We start from the raw sequence: 23,825 nt of genomic DNA, 5'->3' as shown, positions 1-23,825 counted from the left end.
ATATCAGTTTCCAAGGGGTTCTTTAATATTTTTTATCAAAACTACTAAATATAAATGCAGGCTACTACACATGCCATTTATTTTAGCAAATTAGTCTACCAAACTGGCATGGATTTGGCAGACTATCTCTGTAAGCCTCTTGTTTAGAAGTGAGCTCTGTGGTTTTGTTGGCAGAAGACATGATTTTGGAGATAACTTTTATGTTAAATTCTACATACCCTGAAGACATGTAGAAATGTTGCATGTCCCTTTCTTCAAAAAACCTCTCATCATTAATCTACATTTGATCTTGTTTCATCCTCAATCTGGCCTCTGGTAGAGACCTCCATGCTGTTTTCTATTACATGCACATCCCATCTCCACACCACAGAAGCCGATGTAGAACCTCAAAATCTGAAAGCCAAAAGATTTCCATGATTTTCTTCATTCCCCAAAAAACTGAGATATGGTTTTGTTTTATTTATTGTATTGCTTTGACTTCTAAACAATACCCAGGAATTAAGGAGAAATTAAATCCTGGTCTATTCAGGGAACAAATATTCTCCACAGATATTTCTCACCTTTGGGGTTCCCAGTCTGAAGGAAACTTAGTCAAGTTTGTACTTCATTGTTACTCCAAAATTCAGTTTATAATATATATACATGTAAGCATTGATAGTATAAGATAGAAATACAGAAGAAGCAATTCATGCTTCTTCTCTGAAGAAGATAGTTCAGAGAAAGAAAGCAAATTAGGAAAGAAGGCAAAGCAAAAAGAAAGTGATTCGTGTTAGTTTGCAATGAAATCAGTGGAAAGCTGATTACTGTCACAGCTGGTGCTGAGATCCAACTGTGTATGCCATGAGACACAGCACTTAATCTTTAGGTTCCTACTTTTAACAGGTGAAAAGCCATAGGAGTCTGTCAACAGGGGAACGTCAGAGAGAAAAAGTAAATGCCTCAGAAATTTTATTTATTTTATTGAAATTTATGCACAATCTATAATATTGAATGTTGTGCTAGTAACTCAAGCCTATGTGTACTCTCAGCACAGATTGAGAGTGGGTTTTTAGTTTTTTTGGATTTCAGATTGATTTTTTTATCTTGGTGCAGATCAAATCTACCTGCTCATTTTAGAAAATCTTCAGTTTAGGCATTACTGATGCTTTCCATTTTGTGTCCCATAGCAATTTTATTCATTAAAGTGTAACAAGAAATGACCAAAAGTGTTCTGAATTCAGGAATTCATCAGGGAAAGTTTTGTTTTGGGATAAAGACCAGTTGTCAAAATGCATCTTGCAGAGATTAAGGATAAAATCCAAAAGGAGGCCAGGACAAGAACGTCCCAACCAAACAAAAAACCATTAGTCAAGTCCCTACTAAAACCACAGTTTCTACCACAGAAATGCTTTTCTTCATGACTTAGAGATTTATGCGGACAGAATTTCCTGTAGAGTTCACATAGCAGTTAGGCTGTACAGTATTATGCTAATACTGTTTTATACCTACTGATGTAATGGACTTTGCTACTTGTTGCATTTAATAAGAAAATTCTGGAACTCTTTTCCAGTTATAGATATTCTATTTGGCTGGCTCTCTTCTTGCTGTCAGTTTTAGTGAAGGGTGTATTATCTCACCTATTTAGTCTTTTATTTGCCTGATTACAATAGTAAAGGTGTAAAACAAGCGTATTAACATCAGTGGGATGTATACATTACTTTTCCACAGACCAACATACTTTTCCACCTGCATCATCTGATTGAAGTGCTAATAGCAATGAATAAAAAGTCATTTCTCAGTTTTCTGTAGTGCACCAAAATATATCTCTTGTAGTCCTGGTAAGTTTTAGATACCTATGGAATATTAAAAATTTTATACTTTCAAACAGGCTGTAATATTATTATCCCTTCTACTGGTTTAATGTGCACCTGGAAAATTAAATATGGATGAAAATCGTATATCTACACTTTCATATCTTTGCTGGTTTTAGTGCCTCCATGTGCCTCTTAATATTCTTTACCTTAGCCCCAAAACCTTGGTGTCAATATCCTTAACTGCAAAATTTTCAGCATTTAGATCCATTGCTATGACTGTTCCCTCTGTAATGTGTTAAAATAATGTGTAAAAAATTGATTCTATCATTTTAAAACTAGTTTTTTAATAAGAGTTGATTATGGTTTGTGATATCTTTTTTATGGGTTTTCTTTGGGATTTTGCAGCATACACTCTCAACATTGTAAGTTAATATGTACTCCTTCACAAATATTATGTGGGAAAATTTGGGTTCTGTACCATCTGTGCTCAGTATTTGTTTACTTATTTAGCATCTCAGTAGTAAAGTTGTATGTCTTTGAAGATGGAGGCTTGTAGAGATCACACAGATTCAAGCTCATATCCTACAGTACGAATCAAGTTTTCTGCTAGTTTTTTTAACAGTGAGAAAATAAAATACAGCTGATGATAACCACCATGTTACTTTTTATTTCAGCCATTAAAGATTGTTCCAATGGTTCTTTGTTATGTGCATCAACTAATCAATGTATAGCCCTCTCCCAGCGTTGTGATGGAATTGTAGACTGCATAGATTCCAGCCTTGATGAGTCTGGCTGTTCAGGTACTTCGTTTTGCATAAAAATATCATTTGAAACAAAGTATAGTTATTTCCTACTGAATGTTTTGGCAGTCCTCAAACTTGACTGACGTTCCTCTGCTAAAACTTTGTCAAATTATATTAGGCATGAATTTTCCTGATGAAAGTATGACAGAGATGAAAAAAGATGAAGAATAATACGTCTAGTTAACATCTTCACAAGGGGTGTTTCTTAAGGTATAAACACATTGTTCAAAAAAACCCCAACCCTTTGTTGTACACTTTTAGGACCTCCCTTGATTTCAGCCAGTTGAGTAACCCACTTCAGTTAACCCACATTGTTGAGTAATAGGATTGCTTATTTGTGTTTTTTTTCAAGTATGTTGCAAATCCAGGTTGGAAAATAAACCAAACAGCATTTTTTTAATCACAGTGCATTTGACACAATATTCAGATTTGGTTTGCAGTTGTTAAATGGTGGAGAAAGATAAGTACAGGACAATAATACATATTCAATGTGAATTAGATTTTTATTAACAAAATCTAACAAATGCATAGATAATGTTGATATAAATAAGTAAATCTAGATTCAAAACATCCCATTCAATGACAAAAAGTTACTGCAGCTCTTCCCCGGACAGAACTCTTGACCAGTTCTGTGTTGACAGTACTCTGCCAGCTTTGCTGAAGTTGCATTAGCTGAGAATTTAGCTCTCTTTTTGTAATTTTTATGAGTTTTGTGATAAAATTTACAACATTTCATATGCATTGCAATAATATAGTTCATTATAATGTGTTAAATGTTTATTCACAAACTAAAAGTTTTGCAAACACTTATTGGTAGGAGGCACGATTTTCTTTGGGAGTGCAATGTGACCACAAGTATTGTGTTCACCATCTCTCATAGCATCATGAAATGGTTTGGGTTGGAAGGGACCTTAAAGATCACAGAGTTCCAACGCCCCTGACTAGGGCAGGGACACCTTCACTAGACCAGGTTGCTCATGTGAGAGAAGGAATCATACTTCAACATTAAAAAATTATGGCTTCTATAATGATGAGAGAATTCATACTTGGTAAATTTGATTTATAAAAATGATTTTAAATTAAAAGGAACATATTCAGAATTTAGTTCAATGTAGAAGAATATAGAACATAAACTAGTAGACTTACATGACACTAAATTACAAATCTTCCATTATTTTATCAGAAGGCAGATCTTTTAAGTAAGTAATTTACATTCCAAAATTTAATCCTGAAACTGGAGGTGTCCACACTGAGTAACACTGTTATATGCCATAAACAATTTCGTTTTGCATATATCCAAAACTCCTTAGGTCCAATTTGTATTATTACCAGTTATTTTCTTATTAAAGAAGATTGAGGGGATTCTATTTTGATTTTGAGTTTTTTCTTGCTAAAGCAATGTAAAACTAAGCTTCAGTAAAACTAAATGTGATGATGTGGAAATCCAAATTAAGGGACATCAAGAGTTTTTAACAGGATGTCACCAACTACTTAAATACCTTTTGTCTTTTAAAGCCTGATTTCCCTAGTTCTTATGAGAATATGATTCTAAGTGTTAAAATTCTGAATATCTTCAATAAAAGGATTGGTCACAAAGGAGTGTCTGTTCACCAGCCCTATATAAAAGCTTTTAATGATAACGTAGACTTAGGTACTAGTTAAATATAAGTTCAATACTTTTGGATCTCATTTTACATATTCCTGTTGTTTGAAAATCAAGTAAGTGGCAAAAAATCCATTTCTGGAATCATATTAAAATCTCAATTGAGAAAAATTTGAAGCCTGTTCAAGTGAAGCATCAGGATTTCTATAAGCTCAAGAGCACTCCATTGCTTATAATAATGTTATGATTTCACACTTGTATCACCAAGTCCAGGTCTAAAAAAAGAAGTTTTGGAAGTGCTAAGCACCAAAAGGACAGGTGTGAATATTTTACCATTTTGAAAATCAGACAATGACAAATGTAATAACAAAGAGGGGGAAATTACAATTTTTACCTTTATGTTTGCAGTTTGTCTTGAAGAATACTGCAAAAATGGAGGAAAATGCATCATCAAAGATGACATTCCATTATGCCAGTAAGTTTCATTGGCAACTGACTTTTTGCTTGACACTGGAAAAAGCTGCAGTTGAAAGAGGTGGCTTGCTCTCCAGGGATTGAAATGACATTCCATAGAAGTGTATTTTAAAATGTCTGTATGTCTACACTATTTTTGTTTACACTTAGTGAGTTAAACCACATTTTGAGAAGAATGTTATTTATCAGATAGAATTTTCTGTAACTTTCATCTGTCATTACATGAGACAACCTGTTGGCCTGACACCTTAAGTTTTTTGTGTCTCGTGCTTCACATCAACATTTAAAAACACACGTTTCTGTGCCTTATTTGCAGCGGGTGTTGTATACCTCAGATGAGATTTTAAAGCAGGCCACATACTCATCTTTATCTTCTTGGCAGGTATTTGGAAAAGAAAGTGTTTTTCCCTCCCCCAGAAAAGGGGGTTAAAAATATGCTTGCATTTTTTTCTGGAAATACTCTGCTGAAAAAAAATAACGTATGGAATTCTCATGTAGAATGAACGAGCCATTAGAAAGTGTCAGGCTATCTGAAGCAGGTCATTTACACAAGATATCACTTTGTTTCCCATTGGGAAATCAGAGGAGACTTTTTAAATGCAAAGAAAGTGATGGTATGTGTTATGCTTTTGTCCTTCATGTGCTTCAGTGGAGCTTGCTAAAGAGTTTGCCAAATTACTAAAGAAGTGACTGTTTTATCAGAGTAGCTAGTCAAGACTAAATGTTAAGGTTTATCTCCTAGCCACTAGGAAACATTAATAAGCCTGCTTTCTCTTTCAAGTCATGTTTATCCTTTATTGGCTGAAGAAATGTAATATATAACATACTCAGAAAATATCGGGACATTCATGCAGGGTACTTTGATTTGGCTCTCAGGAAACAATTACCTGCAGATTTCCCCAAAAATGTCCAGTATCATAGAACAGAGAATTGTCTCTGCAAGAACTGTGAAATTTCACTAAGGTGGCTGTTTCAAAATTTTTTTGAACACATAAAGATACAAAGGGGACAAAAACCATAGGGAAAGATTGCAGATGAAACAGAATGAAAAGTCATTGGAAAATAAAGGGATTTGCAATAGGGGGGTTGCAATTTGTAGATCAAATCCTTGATTGAAAAGAAAATTTGTAAGGAAAAAGCACTGGGGGAGTAATTGAGATTTTAAGTACACAAGAGAATTATAAGACTTGAACTTCTGTTCAGACTTGCAAGAGAAAGTAACCCAAACAAGCAAATATTTTTTATCCACAGAAATCAAAGACATTTGGAATAAAAATATTAAATTAAACTAGTAAATAGGGTACTTTCCCTCAGCATTCAGTAAGAAACATATTTAATTCTGATGTAATGCAAAGGCAATCAGAGCAAAGGCACAGAAACAAGAATTCCTTAACTGGTGGACTAACATAACTCCAAGATCTGTACATGCTTCTGTTGGGGAAATTCTACTCAAGAATGCCAGAACTCCAGTGCATGCTGCAATAGGCTTTCTGAAAACTGCCTGTAGGGGACATGGCTGGAGAATGGCAAATGGAGAAGAAAAGGGATTGCCAGATCAACAGTCTGATATCAATACCATTCAAGGCTTTATAATATTTTTAAAGAATTACTTACACATGTAATAACAGGAGAGTTAACCATTACTAAGATAAACTACATGACTGTTTGAAATTCCGTGTCAAGACCATGAAAAGACAAAAAAAACCCCAAAAATGTACCTAAAATAATAAAAAATTTAGAAATATATCAGTTTTCAATACCCAGGGGGGAAAAAAAAATCCAAAACCAAAACAACCAAACAACCCCCCAAAAACCCAAAACAACAGAACAAAATTAGAAATTATAATGAAAAATATGCTATTTTTTATTCTCAGTTCTTACTTTAAACTTCCTGAAAAAGAAATGATAAGTTTAGCTAGAAATATCTTCCTCCCTTGAGAGCAACTGTTCTTCTAGTCTGCAGGACAGGTCAGGAGAAAAAGCATAGTGTATAAGAGTGAAGGAAGCCTGTTGCACAGTAAGGAGAAGCCTGGAAAGAACAGAGTACAGATCCTGCCCTGACACAGAAGTGACAGAGAGAGAGTCTTCCTAGATATCCAGAGGTAATTGTGTGGGGATTAAAGTGATCTTAAAAGTCACTGGTTTTGACTGATACTATGCAGTGACACAGTGGAAAAGGAAAAAATTTGTTAACATGTCCTTTTCTTTTGATTTTATCTGGCAAAATGGATTCTGATCTTCCCCCATGTGAGATGATTGTGCTCTAGTTTCTATGAAAAAAACCCTGAGTCTGGAGTTTAAAAGTTTCTTTGGCCTCTCTGAAAATTTTGGTTTACCAAAAAACAGACTGGACAGGTCTCAAAGCTTCATTTGATTCAAGGTTCCATCATGTTCCTCTAAGAACTGAAATTACTCCCCATTTTAGGTCAGATGGCAATACACTGATAGAAAAGAATAGAATTTCTGGAAAACATTTTTGCTGGTAATAATAGATGAGGTTTTCTATGTTTTTAATGCAGTGTGGTTGAAGTAGTTAACTGTATAGACCCCTTCTAGTTGTTTAACATGCAACCATGGGAATAGTAAATTTGTAGTAGCTGCTTAGGCAAAAGAAACATTTGAACTCCTTGAAGAGACTGAAAGTGGATAGTAGATTTTATAAACTGAGTACTTCTCCAGTTCCTTTGATGCTGTATGTTTTTACATGTGTGAACTCGTGTACCTTAGATATACATATATAGTTAATACTTAGGGCATCACCGTGTCTTTCAATACTATGCAACTAGGAGGGATCAGTAGCAGGTGGAAGGTGAGGTATGCCATCCCTCTCTGAAGAGATATCTGTAGACCTGGTGGAAAAGAGAGCAGTGCATACAAGTCTAGATAACGTTTCAGTATATATTGGAGTGAGCAAGAGAGTTGGTGTATCAGGTTGCTGTAATTTTTGTTCATGCTACTGAAAACAGCTTCTCTAAGCTGGTGCACAATGACTGCAATAATATCAGTGAGATGCCCAGTGTTTGAGAATGTGACTAGTGGTTGGTGTTCTGGTGGATGTTCTCAGGGAGAGTATGCAAGTTAAATCAGAGCAATGGTGCTTTGTGGGTGATGGTCATCTTCCTACTTGAATGAAACACAGCTTGATGGCTGTCCTGGACATGCTTGGTATCTGAATTTTTGAGTCAGCTTTGAAAGTCACTTGCATTTGTTTCTGAAGTTTGGTCAGGAGAGTAATTGGGGTGCATATCAAACATATTTATCTTGTACTTACCATTTCATGGGTATTTTCTTTGTCTGCCAAACTAAATTGAGCTTTCATCTGAAATTCTATGGCCACTCTGATTTGACAAAATGTGACTCCTATTTATCCTGACTGAGGTCTCTTCTGTAGTCAATGTGCAGCCAAGTGGCTGGTGCTGGCAATCAGCTACTGTGGTTGCGCAAGCAAATCATGATAGTTTGAGCAATAATGACTAGAATTTTTGCAATTTCAATCCTCTGATTTCAAAATCATTCCTTTGATTATATGTATGCTTTTCCCAACTGTTCATCCAGTATTTCTTTGTGTTTGTTTTATTTTAGCTTTAAAGTGAGACCACAGATGCCTGGTAACATAGGAGAGAAATATAGAGGATAGCAAGCAAGCTGGGAAAAGTGTGTTTGTAACAGAAGTGGAAGGGTGAAGCTTCAAAGATTGTACTAGTGTTAAAAGAAAAAGAAAACACTGAGAACAGGAGAAAATAAAAACAAACAAACATCCCACCCCCCCAAAAACAAAAAACCAAACCAAACCAAAAAAACCAACCAAAACACAAACCAGACTGTTCATACATACTTTTCATTCTCATTCAACTGGACAAGAGTAGTACTAAACACTCATATTTAAAATATACTAAACTTCACATATAATAAATGTTAAATCATTGTCAAATCATCAAATGGTTTGGGTTGGAAGGAACCTGTGAAGTTCATCTAGTCCAACCCCCCTTGGTTGGGGTTGCAATGAGTAGTTTCATCTTCAGGTTGGTCAGAACCCCATCCAACCTGACCTTGAATCTACCAAATCTCTGGGCAACACGTTTCAGCATTTCACTAAGTTAGTTGTAAAAAATTTGTTCCTTATATCAAGTCTGAATCTCCCCTCCTTTACTTTAAACCCAGTATTCCTGGCCCTGTTTCTGCAGGCCCTACTAAAACCAGAATTGTTTAGGTTGGAAAAGACATAATAAAATGCTTGACTTTCCCTTTATTTTATACAAATATTTTCTACATAATAAACCAAATTTCAGAGAATTTACACTGACTAGTACTAGAGAGTATAATGAGAGCACTTTTATTAATGTCTGAACTATAAGAAGGTTTTATCCTTTAGCAAAAAAAAGTAATTGCATTCACTGCTCTGTAATTAAACAGAGTCATATTACAAATTAGAAATAATTCTTCATTAAACAGTTTTTAAATTCATTCAATATGTGACATCTAGCTAACTGAGCTGTGGAGATTGGAATTGCAAGGAGTCATTATAAACAGATAATTAATTATGGCTATCTTTGTAGTTGTGTATCTAAATGCTGATTTGGCCCAAAATATAGAAACTGAATTATTTTGTTTGTTTCTTTTATGTGATAAAAGTAAAGAAGATTACTTTCCCTTTTATATTTTAGAAAAACAATTGATTTTACAGGGTGATAATTCATTCGGAGAAGGGGAATTCTTGCTTATTCTTTTTTAAAAAGAATAAAAATTAATTGGTCCTCTATTTTTTGCTTCTTTCCTTCTCCTTTTTACCATGAGCTTATGATTGTAACACAAATTATCTGTTTTAAATTGCAAACAAAGTATTTTATCCTGAGTAGTACAATAGCAAGCAGTATTTCACAAAATTTAAAGAAAAAAGGGGGTTTTTTGTAGTTGAGACATTTTTTCAGAATCTGGTTTTGTTTTCAAAATACTAGCTTCTGGTAAGCACGATAATTTTTTGAGGAGCCCTGCAAAGTGGCATGCAGCTTTAAATAATGTCTTGGTAGACTGTTTGCTACCTCTTTCAGTTAAGTATCACATATGGCAAAGGAGGGAGATCCTGCATCCTCACTGGACAGTATTTCAGTGAGGAGCATAGGTTTGATCTTGTTTTTTTCCTAAACATGTTTGACTTTGGATCTACTCTTACCTGTATTGTGCTACTGAATTTTTGAGGACTGATGGTGGTAGTTATCTTTAAAAGTGGGAGGATTGTTTTAATATCACACAGGATGTGTGATAATAATATTCCAGCCTAAGAAAATGAAATGCTTGGAAGCATCTGGAATGTGATTTGATGGAAATATGAAGTCTAAACTCTGACAATGTAGAAACACCAATCCATAAGTAAAGAGAGTTTATAAAGGGAGAAGATGGTAGTTTCCATTTCAGCTAAATTTTCTCCTGCTGCTCTCAGAAATCCTCACCTTAGAGGGAGAATTGCTGACATAGCAGCTGCTGATTCACTGCAGATTATTAACTGTTCAAACAAAGCGAACTGGTACTGATTTCACTTCTTCCCTAAGAATTTTCCTTTAGATTTACTGATCAAATGGGACATGGGTAAATTGGTGAAGCTATATTGAGCATATACACCTACTCAGGAAAGTTGTAGTTGTGAAAATCAATTGTACATAGAGGAGCAATGAAATAAGGATGCAGCCATGAATAAAAACAAAGGCCGTGACCAGTAGTCAAAAAGATAACACACTGAAAACAAATGTCATGCTAAGATTTGGCTTTTGGGAAGCAAAGGCATATCTACAAACATACACATCTAGCATAGAGAAGGATTTTTCTCATCTCTTTCCTTTACCCAAGTCTCATTTGAAAAGTGAGGCTGGGGCAAATTAAATAACAAATTCAGGTTACCTGAGTTGGGTAAAATTAAGAATAGGAAGACAAATTAATACATCTGTTCTCCAGAATAAATTAGATACAATTTGTCATGAAACAAAATATACAATATATAGATGGAAATGCATTTTAAAGATTTGCCTACAGGAAACTCTTTCCTAAAGTTTCTATTTATTATACTATTTTTTATTTACACTTGATCCTTTCTTATTTGGAAAGGTTTCATGAAATCAAGATGCTTGATGCAGCAATACTCTTGCCTTTTAGTTTTTCATGTTTCTAACTTCATAACCTTTTCCAAAGGAAAATCCCATAGGGATTATGGTGCAATGCGACAGAAACTTAGATTCAAAAATCTTAGCATTTGGTCTATTTTGCAATAGTTGGGATGAAACAGCTTTTGCTTCTCATGCTGATTGCATTCTCTCAGGAAGTTCAGTGATCATTTCACAACACAAAAAAAAATGGAAAATCTGTTGAATCCTTCATATATCAGAATTCAGGAAATACTGTTCCTCTGTATAGAAAGATAAATGTCAAATTTGTTTAATGAGTTGGGGTTTTTTTCATTTATATTTTCCCCACTTGTACCGAGTGACTTCAAAGTAAATACGTTTGGCCAAATGAGTTTTACCTAGTGAGAAACTTGCCATCGAGCGAATTATCAATGGCATATACTGGCTATTTTTGTATTTAGAAGCACTTTACTTCAAGTTTTGCTCTTCTTCTCCCTCTGCAGATAACAGTATGATCCTGAGGTCAGCTCTTTATCACACTGAAGCCAGCTGCTTCATGCAGTTTGTAACTTCTAGAAATGACAAAAAGCCTCCAGCTGACATTTATCTTGGTCAAACATTATTGAATATATAGGGCAGTTTGCCACCTTCTGCAGTGAGGTAGGGATATCCTGTCAAGTTCTCCTGTGAGTGGTCTGAATCAGTGAATTGCTGAATCCAATGATTTCAGAAGGAATCTCTCTTTTTTGGTTTTTATATTATAAAACTAAAACAAGGTTGTCTCTATATAACTTATTAAATTTGACTGCACATAATTGAAAGACAGATGTTAGAGTCAGTTAAATAAATATAACTGAATAGGAACAAAGCAGGGTCTCACAACAAATGTTTCTAATCATGTTTTTTAGAAATCTCTAGCACTTGATTCAAATGTAAATCAGGCTTTCTCATTTAACTCTTAGGTTTTGGTCTTTTGTACAGAAAAACAAAGTTCAAGATATCTTTAAAACTGGAAATAAACTAAGTAGCTTATAGTCTTTCTCTGTTTTCCTGAGGTAAAATATTACTGTGACAAATGGAAAAAGTCTCTCTTGAATGACCCATTGATAGAATCTGAAGAGCAATCACAGTGGAAGTGTTTAAGTATAGTCCACCGGTCATTCTGGAAAACAATCTTTGAACTACGTATTTTCAAATTCCCTCTTAATGATATGTTTGCTGAGTGGGGACATTTTTACCTGTAAAGAAAATCAGCAAGGAATTTCTGGGACAATTTCTAAATTGAAGAACTTGATGAACATTTTGTACAACCTTTTCTTGCAAAATTTTGGAGCTGAAAGGTGCTAACACAGCTTTGGGAATAAAAGTACCTGCATCTGTCATTATAAAAGGTGATTTTCCTACATTATCAAAACCATTGCAACTCTCAAGATCAGAGAGAGAATTATATTTAGTGTCTGAACAAAAGAATTGATGTTTTAATTTAAAGATACTATAATCTTATTGAGAAGGGTATAATTTAGTAGCTACAGTGAAAATTACTTGGACATATAAAAATGATTAAGCGAAAAAATTTCTCCTCAGTTGGATCAGCAATGCTTAAGTCACTGAAAGCATTCAACCTCTCTGATAAATATCCTATATTTCTCTTTTGATTTTCAATTCAGTCTTTTAAAAGGTTCAAAGTAAAATGGGGAAACTACAAGGTGTAGGAAACCACAGCTGGTAAAGGTCCAATGAACCTTTACCTCAGAATGACTTGTACACCAAAACTATAGACTTTATTGAATTTAAAAATCAGGAGACAGGTTTGTCTTCAGTAAGGAAAAGCTTAGGATGTGGAAAGTGTATGTGTAGGAGAGGATGTATTTTGAGTGAGGAGAGATTTTTTTATATGGGAGAACGTTAATGAATACTGGATACTGGATGTTTGCCAAAGCATGGAGGGTCCCCTGAAGTGTTACTCCTACTAATACCAGATGCTCAAGAGTAGGAAACATGGATAGAAAGCTTTAAATCAAAACATTTTTTGTTCTATTTTGTTCAAAACAGGAAAGAATAGAAGTAAAATAATAAATATTTTTCAAAAGAGAGAAAAAAAGGGAACAATTGAGAAAGTATAAACAAGGATTGCAAAGATTCTTGTGCTACAGCCACTCCTTCTTCACATTCATGTGGCTGTCTTTTGTCCACAGAAATTTAAAAACATCTGGATATATCTATTTATAGACACATAAATTACTCTACATTTTTTGGATTATATTGAGTCAAACAATTTAAAAGTCTTAGTTCAGATATTCTTATTTAGCTTGAGTAACAATCTTTTTTCAGATTCAGTCTTCCTGGATTTAAGTGAAAGTAAGAAGCAATACTTGGAATGAAAACCAGTATTTTCACTCCCTAAGATTCCACCTGCATGTCTGCATATCAGACTTTGTTGTCTAGAATGACAATCAGCTCAGCATTAGAGTCCTCTCTGTAGGAGGCTGCTGGAGGCTGCTGGTTGGATACCCCTAATACAATACAGAATGTGTCATAAAAGCTGTAAGGGAGACTTTTGGGAAACACGTATATCGTGAAGCATGTTGATAAGAATTTTGAAGTGTGACTAAAATGAGGAGTACTCTGATACAGATGGGTCTGGGCTGAGGGTGTCAGGAAAGATGGGAATGGTGGGGGTCTGTATTTGAGGATCTGTGCTATTGAGTAAATCGTGTAGAAAAGACTTACATCTTGTATTCTGTACTAACCATGTCCTTGACATTTGGCCTACTCAGTCTGACCCACTAGACACATTGGTGTCACAATGTCATCAAGCTATCCTGCACGTTTGCAATTTTCTCTCTTGTTCAGTCAGTGAGAATTTAAGTCTCCAAGAATTATACCTTTTGTGCGGTTGCTAGGTGGCTAAGGGATTTCCTAAAAGCAGCAAATTCTACTAAATTAAGAACTTTTGAACTTTTCTTGTCAGCTTTTGCAGTGTTGACTGATCTGGAAAGCGCCATGCATTTTAATTTTAAACACATACAAACATTGAGGATTTTTCTCAATGCTTGGAAGGAGCTTTTCATGTTTGCTATTGCTCTAATCAGCTACTAGGTAACATCTCTAAGCGGGTAGCAGTAACTATGTGCTGTTCCCACAAAGACGTTTGTATGTCCTTTGAGGAAAAAGTACACATACCTTTGAGCTAAAATAATTTTGTCTGCATCTGGAGTGAAATTTATATTTTCAATGTATGGAAATATTTTTCATTAAAAATATGTATTGGATTGTAAGACATGAATGAACTTTGAAATGTCTTCTAGAGTATGTCACGGTAATGTGGCTCATGCAAGAATTACAGTGTGGATCTCAACACCAAAGTTACTGCAGGAATAAACTTCTCTGGTGGGTTGGCCCTGGCTGGGTGCCAGATGCCCACCAAAGCCGCTCTATCACTCCCTGCCTCAGCTGGACAGGGGAGGAAAAATATAATGAAAAGTTTGTGCATTGAGATAAGGACCAGGAGAAGTCACTAAGCAATTACCATCACAGGCAAACCAGACTTGACTTAGGGAAATCACTTTAATTTATTACCAATAAAATCTGAGTAGGGTAATGAGTAAAAAAATTAGATTTTAAAATGCATTGCCCCCACCCCTCCCTTCTTCCCAGATTCAACTTGACTCCATGATAACTCGGGTAACTCTGAAATAGGACAAGAGAACATAGTCTTAAGCTGTTCCAGGGGAGATTTAGGAAGGAAATTAGGAAGAAATTCTTCACAGAAGGAGTGATTAGATATTGAGATTGCCTGCCCAGGGAGGTGGTGAAGTCAGTGGCCTTCCAGATGTTTAAGGAAAGACTGGATATGCACTTAGTGTCATGGTCTAGTTGAAATGGTGGTGTTGGGTTATAGGTTGGACTTGATGATCTCAGAGGTCTTTTCCAACCTAATTGATTTTGTGATTCCTCATTTTCTCTGCCTCCTCCCGTACGGCAGTACAGGGGGATGAGGAATGAGGGTTGCAGTAAGTTCATCACAGGGGCAGCCACCATCCCTTATGTGCTCAGCCTTGGCCAGTGCCAGGTTCATCTTGCAGCCAGCTGGCATTGGCTCTGTTGAACATGAGGGAAGCTTCTGGCAGCTTTTCACAGAAGCCACCCCTGTAGCCATCTCAGCAGATACCAAAACCTTGCTGTGCAAACCCAATAAAACATCAATCATCAAGCTAGGCTTCAGAATTCTGTAAACTGCAGGAGGTTGAGATTTTGTTTGTTTGATTTTAAATGACGGAGGTCAGAAAGGTTTGGATTTAAATGAACTGTGTGTTTGAATTTCTGCAACCAGATTTTGGTAGCTGGGAGGGGGACTACAGGTGGGGCTTCTGTGAAAAGCTGCTGGAAGATTTCCCCCATGTCTGACAGAGGCAATGCCAGCCAGCTCCAAGACAGACCCACCAGTGGCCAAGGCCGAGCCAACCAGGGAAGGTGGTAGCACCTCTGTGATAATATATTTAAGAGGAATAAAAAAGTTATTGCATGGATGTAATTGCACTCAGAAAAGAGAGGAGTGAGAATATGTGATAGCAACAATTCTGCAGACAGCCAGGTCAGTGGAGAAGGAAGAGCAGGAGGTGCCCCAGATGCCAGAGATAAGATTCCCCCACAGCCCATGGTGAAGACCGTGGTGAGACAGCTGTGCCCCTGCAGCCCATGGAGATCCATGGGGATGCAGAGATCCACCTGCAGCCCGTGGAGGAAACCCACACCAGAGCAGGTGGAAGCCTGAAAGAAGGTTGTGATCCCATGGGAAGTCTACACTGGAGCCGGCTCTGGGCAGGGACCTGCAGACCCATGGAAAGAGGATCTCATTCTGAAGCAGCATTCCTGGCAGGACTTGTGATCCTGTGGGGGATCCACTCTGGAGCAGCCTGTCCTTGAAGGGCTGCACCCTGTAGAAAGGGACCCATGTCGGAGCAGTTCCTGAAGAACTGTAGCACATGTGAACCCATGCTGGATAAGGTTGTGGAGAATTGTCTCCAGTGGGAGGGACCACCCCAGTGTAGCAGAGGAAGGGCTTCTCTCCCTGAGCAATGTCAGAAACAACCTGCAATGAACTGATGATATGGTCATTATCCATCTCCCTACAACACTGGAGGGGGAAGAGAAAGAGCCCGGGAAGGAGAGCAGAGTCTGGGAAAGGTGTTTTCATGTCCCATTGTCCTGCTCTGATTTTGATTGGTAATAAATTCAATTAACTTCCCCAAGTCTGTTTTGCCCTTGACGGTAACTGGTGAGTGATCTCTCCCTGCCCTTATCTCAACTTGTGAATCTATTTTTTGTATTTTCTCTCCCCTGTCCAGTTGTGGAGTGTAGTGATAGAGTGGCTTTGGTGTGCACCTGGCATCCAGCCAGATTCCACCCACCACAAATTGTTTCCCTGAGGATGAGAAAACTAACTGACCAGGATGCTTGATGTTTTATGTGTGCTTCTGTATTAGCAGACATAGATAACAAATTATCATATGGCTTCCTAACTATGCTGAACTAAACCGTGCCTTATCTCACCCTCTGGGCAGCCACATGAAAGCCAAAACCATGATCATTCTCTTTGTGGTCAGAGAGAAAGAATTGCCATCAAGCCCAAAGTGTCTTCTCCATTTTTAACTCTAGTTCTGTACATACTTAGGGTACCTTGGCAGCCGTATAAATTCCTTGGTGAGAGGAATATATCAGTTGTGTATAGACACATGCATTGCACTTAGGCTAACCTCAACAAGTGCCTTTGTTGGAAAAGAAAATGGTATTGGAGGCAACAACATGTGACAATAGCTTCTTTAATGTAAGTGCTAGGTGAGATTATACAGTAAGGATTGTCTAAATTCTAACATTAAATGTGTTTAAGCTCTGGGTCATTAACTTAGTATACTAGAAGAATATTTTTATTGCTCCATGAGTTTCTTGTTTCCACTTTTAATTTTCCAATTTCTTACTTTAATCCTTTTGCCATTCATTCTTATTAGCTATCGTGTTTTCCATTGATGAAATGTCTGCTCAAGCGAGTTTGGTGGCAAAAGTTGTGCAAATATAAAAATACTCCTTAGGGTTGTAAAGTGGAGCTAACGAGTTTACTACCTACAGTAAAAGGGAGCCTGTGTTCTGCAGTCCTTGCATGCTTGAGTTTCCTATGCAAGCTACTGCTAGTGCAGCTTTGCATGACTAGCAGCTGAACAAAACAGTTTTAAGCAGGGCTACATAGAGCCAAATATCTCAATGTGTGCTTTTCACAGAGCAGAATTCCAGTTTGAAAACACTTATTTCTCCTCTGATGGTTTCATTTTCAGATTTTAAGTACTCTTTTGCAGTCAACTGATTTTTACTTATTTTCAGGTAAATTAAAGTGCACAGCTTGATTTATATTGTAGTCTATCAAAAAAATTTAAAAATTTAAAAGTCAGGACTTATTAACAGACTTCAATAGATGGGGAAAAAAAGCTTTTATTTGCCTTGCTTTTCTTTATCCTTTATTCTTTATCTTTTGTAAACCAATATTTTATTAATGTGAACTTTTTTGGGACTTAGGAAAATAGAAGATCTCCTAAAACCTATTAATATTTTAGTGTGTGGAAAATATTGTGTTTATATAGTCATAGAAATTCATGAAGACTATCTTCCTGGCTCTCTTGCTTTTAGAGTTTAAGGTGGGATGATTTGGCAGAATGCATTTTAAGAGGTGACACAGCAGCTACTCATTATTATAGTTCTAGTGTTTTAATAGGTCACCAACTTTTTCTTCATTTATAGACTACTCTTATGACATCAGTAAAGTCTATCACTTCCTTTGATGCTAATAAGATCAGCACAAAACTCCACATACTGAGAGTATTGTACTTAATGGAAGTAGCTGAGAACTTTTTTCTGACATCATAAGATAATAGAGGAAAGCTAAAAATGAACATACAGATGTGTTGCCAATACCATAAACTAGATTATCCCAGTACAGCAAGTATAGCAAGTATTCTTCATTTAGTTTTTAAATCTATACTTATATACATATATACATATAATGCTTCTACAGCTATCTTTCTAAAATTTTCTGCCCTTAAAATTCTTTTCAGTATGCTGTTATTACCTGCAGCAGCATACAAGTTTCTGTAAACACAGGAGTTGGTAATATTCCTATTGCTTTGTTCTGATCTACAAAAATCATACTGCCACAGAACTATGAACACCTCATTTCAAGATGGGACCATACAACACAATTGGGCATTTAAATATAATATAGAAGTTGGTATATTATCAAATTATTCTTTCTTAGCTTTTTAAAATTATATACATATTTGTATTTCCACCAAAACATATCAGAGAGTAAGAGCAAAAACAAGATTTTAATAAGTGACAGAATGAGACCACAAGAATGGACCTGACAGTATTTATTTCTGTTAAATGTTTTTATATGGCAGAACCATTCTGTAGTTGAAAAAGGTGGTGAAACACTTATCAGCATTCTCTTTGCAGTCTTATACCTACAAGAAGGTCAGTGTCACTTGAATTTTAGTCTTGTGAAAAAGTCTTCCAGAAACCCTTTTCCTTAATAATCCTGAACCACTCTGCAATTCTACACTCTGAACTTCCCCTAATGGTACAGGTTGCATTTGTACTTTGCACATTATTTCCTGATTTTTCATTTTAAGATGCATTCTTACCCATCAGATCTCACTGAATTTTTTGCCCAAACTGTCATCAGCATGCATCTCAGTTAATGCAGCATTGACCGTCCTTGCTTGGATGACTAAAAAGCTTTTAGGCCAAAGTTCTTCAAAAGTAACTGCAGAGAGGATTTTTCTTTTTATGTCTCTGCTCCCTCTTCCTTATTGCATCAAATGTTAATTATTGACCCTGCTTTCCTAGCCTTCATAATTTATTCCAACTCCATCTATAATTTCATATTCAATAATTTGAATATGTTTCAAATACTGTTTGCTCGAACAGAGTACAACCTGTCCCCTACCCACTAAACAACAGCAATAGTTTGTCTATGTTTTAACGTGTCTCTGCACCCTTGTCAAAGTTTAGAGTAAAATTAGACAAAACTCTTTGTACTTACTGAGCAGAAAGTGGGTTTCTCTTTCAAAATAACTTCATTCCAAATGTTCATGAAACAAGGACTGAGTGCAGGAAGGAATTAGGCATCTGCTTTCCTCATAAATCCAGAGAATCAAAGCATAGTACAAAAATCTTGCCTTTGACATTTGAGCTTCTTTTACAACTTTTTTTCTTCAGTCTCTTGCCTTGTTTTTTAATTACTTACTTTGTTCTGGTAGTATGAAGTCCTCAAAGCTGATATTGGCATGCAAAAGGTGGAACAAATAATTTGATAAATGTTCAATATTGTCTTTATTTGAATATATCTTCTTACATCTATGAAGAATGTACGAGTAGTCACAAAAAATGCACAGCAGTGAACTGTACAATTCATTTGTTAAGGCAGGCTAGACTGCAAGATTCAAAGCTATGTTGATATTTCAGAAGTACACATGTGCTGCAGTATTAATCAAAATTAAGCTTCCCCTTTCTAGGCTGACTCAAGAAAGTACTTTATAGTTCACAAGATCTTTGGGGAAAAACAAAGAAAACAAACAAACAAAAACACAAAATCAAAACCTTAGTTGATACCATGGGCTAAACTCATTCATTTATACCTTCTTTTTCCTTGGAACTTGGGAGAAGAACAATATGCATTCAACTTAGATGATATTAAGGATAATTCTTAAAAAGACAGACAGATTTTCCCCTGGTTCTATAAATTCTAATTTTTTTAGACTTTGCTAAATATTGCATGATGGAATTAAAGATTAGTTAGAAGGTTTATCATGTTTTCTCCTTTCATCTTTCCCTCTCAAGGACATGTTAATAAAAATGAGAGTAGAGAGTAGAATCACAGAATCATAGAAATGTTAAGACTGGAGAAGACCTCCAAGATCATTGAGTCCAGCCATTAACCCAGTCCCACCATGTTTCTGCACAACCATCTCCGTAAATGCCACATCCACGTTACTTTTTGAACATTTCTAGAAGTAGTGACTTTACCACTTTTCTGGGCAACCTGTTCCAATGCATGACCACCCTTTTAGTGAAATTTTTTTCCTAATATCCAAACTAAACCTCTCCTGGTGCAACTTGAGTCCATGTCCTCTTGTCCTGTCAGTTTTTACTTGGCGGAAGAGGCCAACCCTCACCTGGCTGCAACCTCCTTTCAGGCAGTTGGAGGGAGTGATAAGGTCTCCCCTGAGCCTCCTTTTCCCCAGGCTAAACACCCCCAGCTCCCTCAGTGTCTCCTCATCAGACTTGTGCTCCAGACCTTTCAACAGGTTCATTGCTCTTCTCTGGACTTGCTCCAGCTCTTAGTGTCTTTGTTTGTGTTATTATAATGTTAATCTTGCTCATAGTTATTGTTATTCTTGCTTAAATTCTCAAGGTAAAGAATAATTTTTTTAACTAAAATAATGCATTTTCAAGTTTTCTGGTGAAAAGCAGAAATTTTATGAAATATACTGAAAAATGCTGTCTATTCAGATAAGTGTCTACTTAGTTATTTTTGATAGAAAATATCCCTTCTGACCAAGCCAAAACCTCTGGAATATTTAGAAAATAATACTTGTCTTTATTCTTAGACTGTTTCTTTCCATACAAGCCTGGGCTATCACTGTACAGACACACCAGGGACATGTATATGTTACATGATGAAGGGGAGAGGTTCTGAGGAGATGGAGTAATTTTTCAAAATATGAATAAACAATTTTTCTTCTTGTAAATGTTGTGTGTCCTCAATACAAAGTATTTCCATCCAATATCCTGTAACAGTCTCCTTTCTAATGTTACTGAAATACAAAAGATGTCAGAAGACTTTATCTGTGGCTCATAGTATGGTGTGGTGTAGCGTAGTTAACCCTGGCTAAATGCCAGATGCTCACCAAAGCCACTCTATCACTCTCTGTCTCAGCTGGACAGGGGAGAGAATATGAAGTGAAAGGCTTATGGGTTGAGATAAGGACAGGGAGACATCACTCACCAGTTACCATCACTGGCAAAACAGACCTTGACTTTGGGAAAATCACTGATGGTCTCAGCCTTTGCCAGCAGCAGGTCCGTCTTGGAGCCAGCTGGCATTTTCTCTGTTGGACACAAGGGAAGCTAATGGCAGCTTCTTACAGTAGCCACCTCTGTAGCACCTGCCTACTTCCAAAACACTGCCACACAAAACCAAAACATGTAGCATTAGTGAAACAGGAAGCACAGAGAACATGTAAACCACATTTTTTTAGCAATTTAAAAAATTATTGAAGCTAAGTTTTCAGAGCAGTGCCAAGTGTGTGCATTCCTTATGACCAATTTTACTCTTCTGCAACAAAGAACACACAAGGAAATGTTTTTTGCTGTTGTTATTTTTAGGGCCGTTCAAGCAGCAGTTTCAGACACAGATTTATGAAGCCTGGCAGTCCTGAGAATAACTGTGCAATTCTGGAATTGAGGATTTCTGAGCTTAGGATGTGCAGCTTCCCTAACATAAGGTCTTCCAAAGCATACAAGCAATTTTAAAGCCCATATCCTACCTACTTTCAAGAGGCTTTTTGATAAAATATCATTTAAATATTAATAAGGGTCACCCTTTTCATCTATGACTTCATCAGTAACAAGCTTATAATAGTGCTACCTCTCCTCCAGAACTTTTAGTGTGCTTGTTCAAATTCTTTATGAGAGGGACTCTTTGGACTTTGGTTTGAGTTGATGAAATGGGACCCAGATATAATAACAAACACAGGAACTGCAGTAGTAAATTTTAAGTAAACAGATGTTAAGTTTCTACATACTTAGAGACTTCTGATTCTAAAACAGTTTTTGGAAAAAAATTATTTTGTATAACTGTGAAAGCATAATATGTTCTTTGCAGAACACTTGGATTTTCTTGTGTACTTTTACCAAAAAATTGAAAACCAAATTAATTATCAGCATGCTTTTTTGCTATTTAATTTTTTATGTTACTGAAGCTCCTGGAAGACTAGTGTCAGAATAAGGCAATGATAGATGTACATAATAGTTTGATGAATAGATTCTGCTGGACTTTATTTGTGAAGTACTCTAGTTTGTGAGTAGACTCTAGTTAAGAACATTCAGTAAATATTATTTTCAGTCATGTAGTAAAGCCAAACTGGAATGATTTATTCTTCCTGGAATCAGTGCTCAACTTTCAATGAGGCTTTTACTTTTTTGCTCATAATGTCACATATTATATACAGGAATAAATCAGATATCCTAAACAGCAAGCAATATTTTTCTGTCTTTAATTTCTTCTCACTTCTTTTATGTAAATGTTGGTTTATGTGTTCATTTCTGCTTCCTTAGACATGACTGTGGACTATAGTTCTTGTAGGAAAATATCAATGATATTAATTGAAATTCCACATCTGGGATCTAGGATAGACTTTACATATCTGTTATCAATGAATGTATCAAAATTCATCTGTATTTTCCAAAGAATGCCAGGGTAAGATATGAATTGATGCAGATACAATTGCTTTCTAAACAGTTCCAATCTTTCCAAATAATTATGCTACGTTTTCAGCCAGTTCAGGCAAACCACAATTATATGCAGATCATAAGGGATGGAAGGATTATTTGCCTTTCCATCCACATTCACTTTGAAACCCTGTGTTTATAAAATGTCATGAGAAAAGCAGTGCATTTACTGACCTTCCTTATGATTAGCTAAGCTGGAGTTTAGGGGCCAGAGAACGACTTTCTTCCACTGCATGGTTACCACAAAATAAGTACATCTGCTGTAACTTTAAAAGTGTGGATCCAGTAATGCTTTCCTAACCACCACAGATATGGCACACAGGACATTTCTCCAATTCTTGGCTCTTGATTCCTGGTGAAGTCACCACCCACAAAGTATTGTCTGTGCAAGTCAGACTTTGGCAGCAGGCTCAAGAGCTAAGGCTCAGACCCAAACCATAAGAGATATGTCAGCAAACAGTTTAACTTCCTTTTTGCTGTGTGGGTGACCAGAGCAACAGGAAGCCTGCTTTTATTGAATCCTCATGGAGAGTAAGTTCTCAAAGTCTCTTTCTTGAGGAAGAAATAAAAGGAGAGTTGGAACGGAACTGCTTAGGAACAAGCTCAGGAAAAAATAATTAACCTCAAAGATAAATAAAATCACATAAAGGTTTATTCACAAGACCACCAACTGCATGAACACCAAGTGTGGATCTCAAGTTAACCCTTAAGCCTTCAAGAAAAGGTTTATAATAATCTGAGGTACTAGCAAAATTCCAGTGGTGAAATAAAAAAAACAACATTCAGTTCTCAGTTTATAAAACTAAGAGGATCTTTCAGTTTGTGCTGATGTTCATACAGGCTCTACAATATGTATATGCCTGCACCAAACCCTGTTTCCACTCTTGCCAATACTTTGGCCCCACAAGCTTTGTATTTTTAGATTCATTCTTGAGCACTATAAGAAGTACATAATATTAAGTAACATGACAATAATAACTGAAACAATTCTTCAGTGGATGTAAATGTTCTTCTCTCCATCTGTAAATGTAAAGTGAAAAAGCGAGTCAACCTTACACCAATGTTTACTCCATAAATTAGGCAGATTTTTGCTCACGTCTTACCAAAAGGAAATACTTTGAAATAGAACTTTTAAAATTGGTTTGTGTTAGGCTTGAACAGTTTTTAGTAATACCCTGGATCAAATTTTTCCTTTTACTTTTGAATTTGTTTCTAAACGGTCCTTCACAGAGTTAGACATTTATTGACCTTTATAAACTACAACACTTGACCTTGACTTTTTTCAAGCTCTGATTTGAAATTTGTGACAAAGCCCAGTCCTTCAAGTACCTGTTCTGTTTGATTGATAGTTGCCATTTTTGAATGTTCAAAGAATCATTTTTATAATCTTTATCCTAGGATTTCACATATTTAAAATTATTGGATTTTCCTTGTGACCCTTAACACGGCTGATTCAGTTTTATTCTTTGTTATAGTC

At 36.1% G+C, this 23,825-nt stretch overlaps 1 protein-coding gene across 1 annotated transcript in view; it reads left to right on the top strand.

The window, feature by feature from the left end:
- Positions 1 to 23,825, top strand: part of MALRD1 (MAM and LDL receptor class A domain containing 1) — a gene marked incomplete at both ends in the record, with an annotated part of 232,350 nt that overhangs the window by 181,021 nt on the left and 27,504 nt on the right. The window contains 2 exons of the mRNA XM_082296361.1: positions 2,468 to 2,593; positions 4,608 to 4,674. Of these exons, the coding sequence (XP_082152487.1) occupies positions 2,468 to 2,593; positions 4,608 to 4,674 (193 nt within the window). The remainder of the gene's footprint in view (positions 1 to 2,467; positions 2,594 to 4,607; positions 4,675 to 23,825) is intronic.

The sequence above is a fragment of the Coloeus monedula genome (genome assembly GCF_965178545.1).
Source record: "Coloeus monedula genome assembly, chromosome: 1".
Taxonomy (NCBI): domain Eukaryota; kingdom Metazoa; phylum Chordata; class Aves; order Passeriformes; family Corvidae; genus Coloeus; species Coloeus monedula.
Note: the sequence above shows the minus strand (reverse complement) of the source record. Positions and strands in the feature narration are given on the sequence as shown.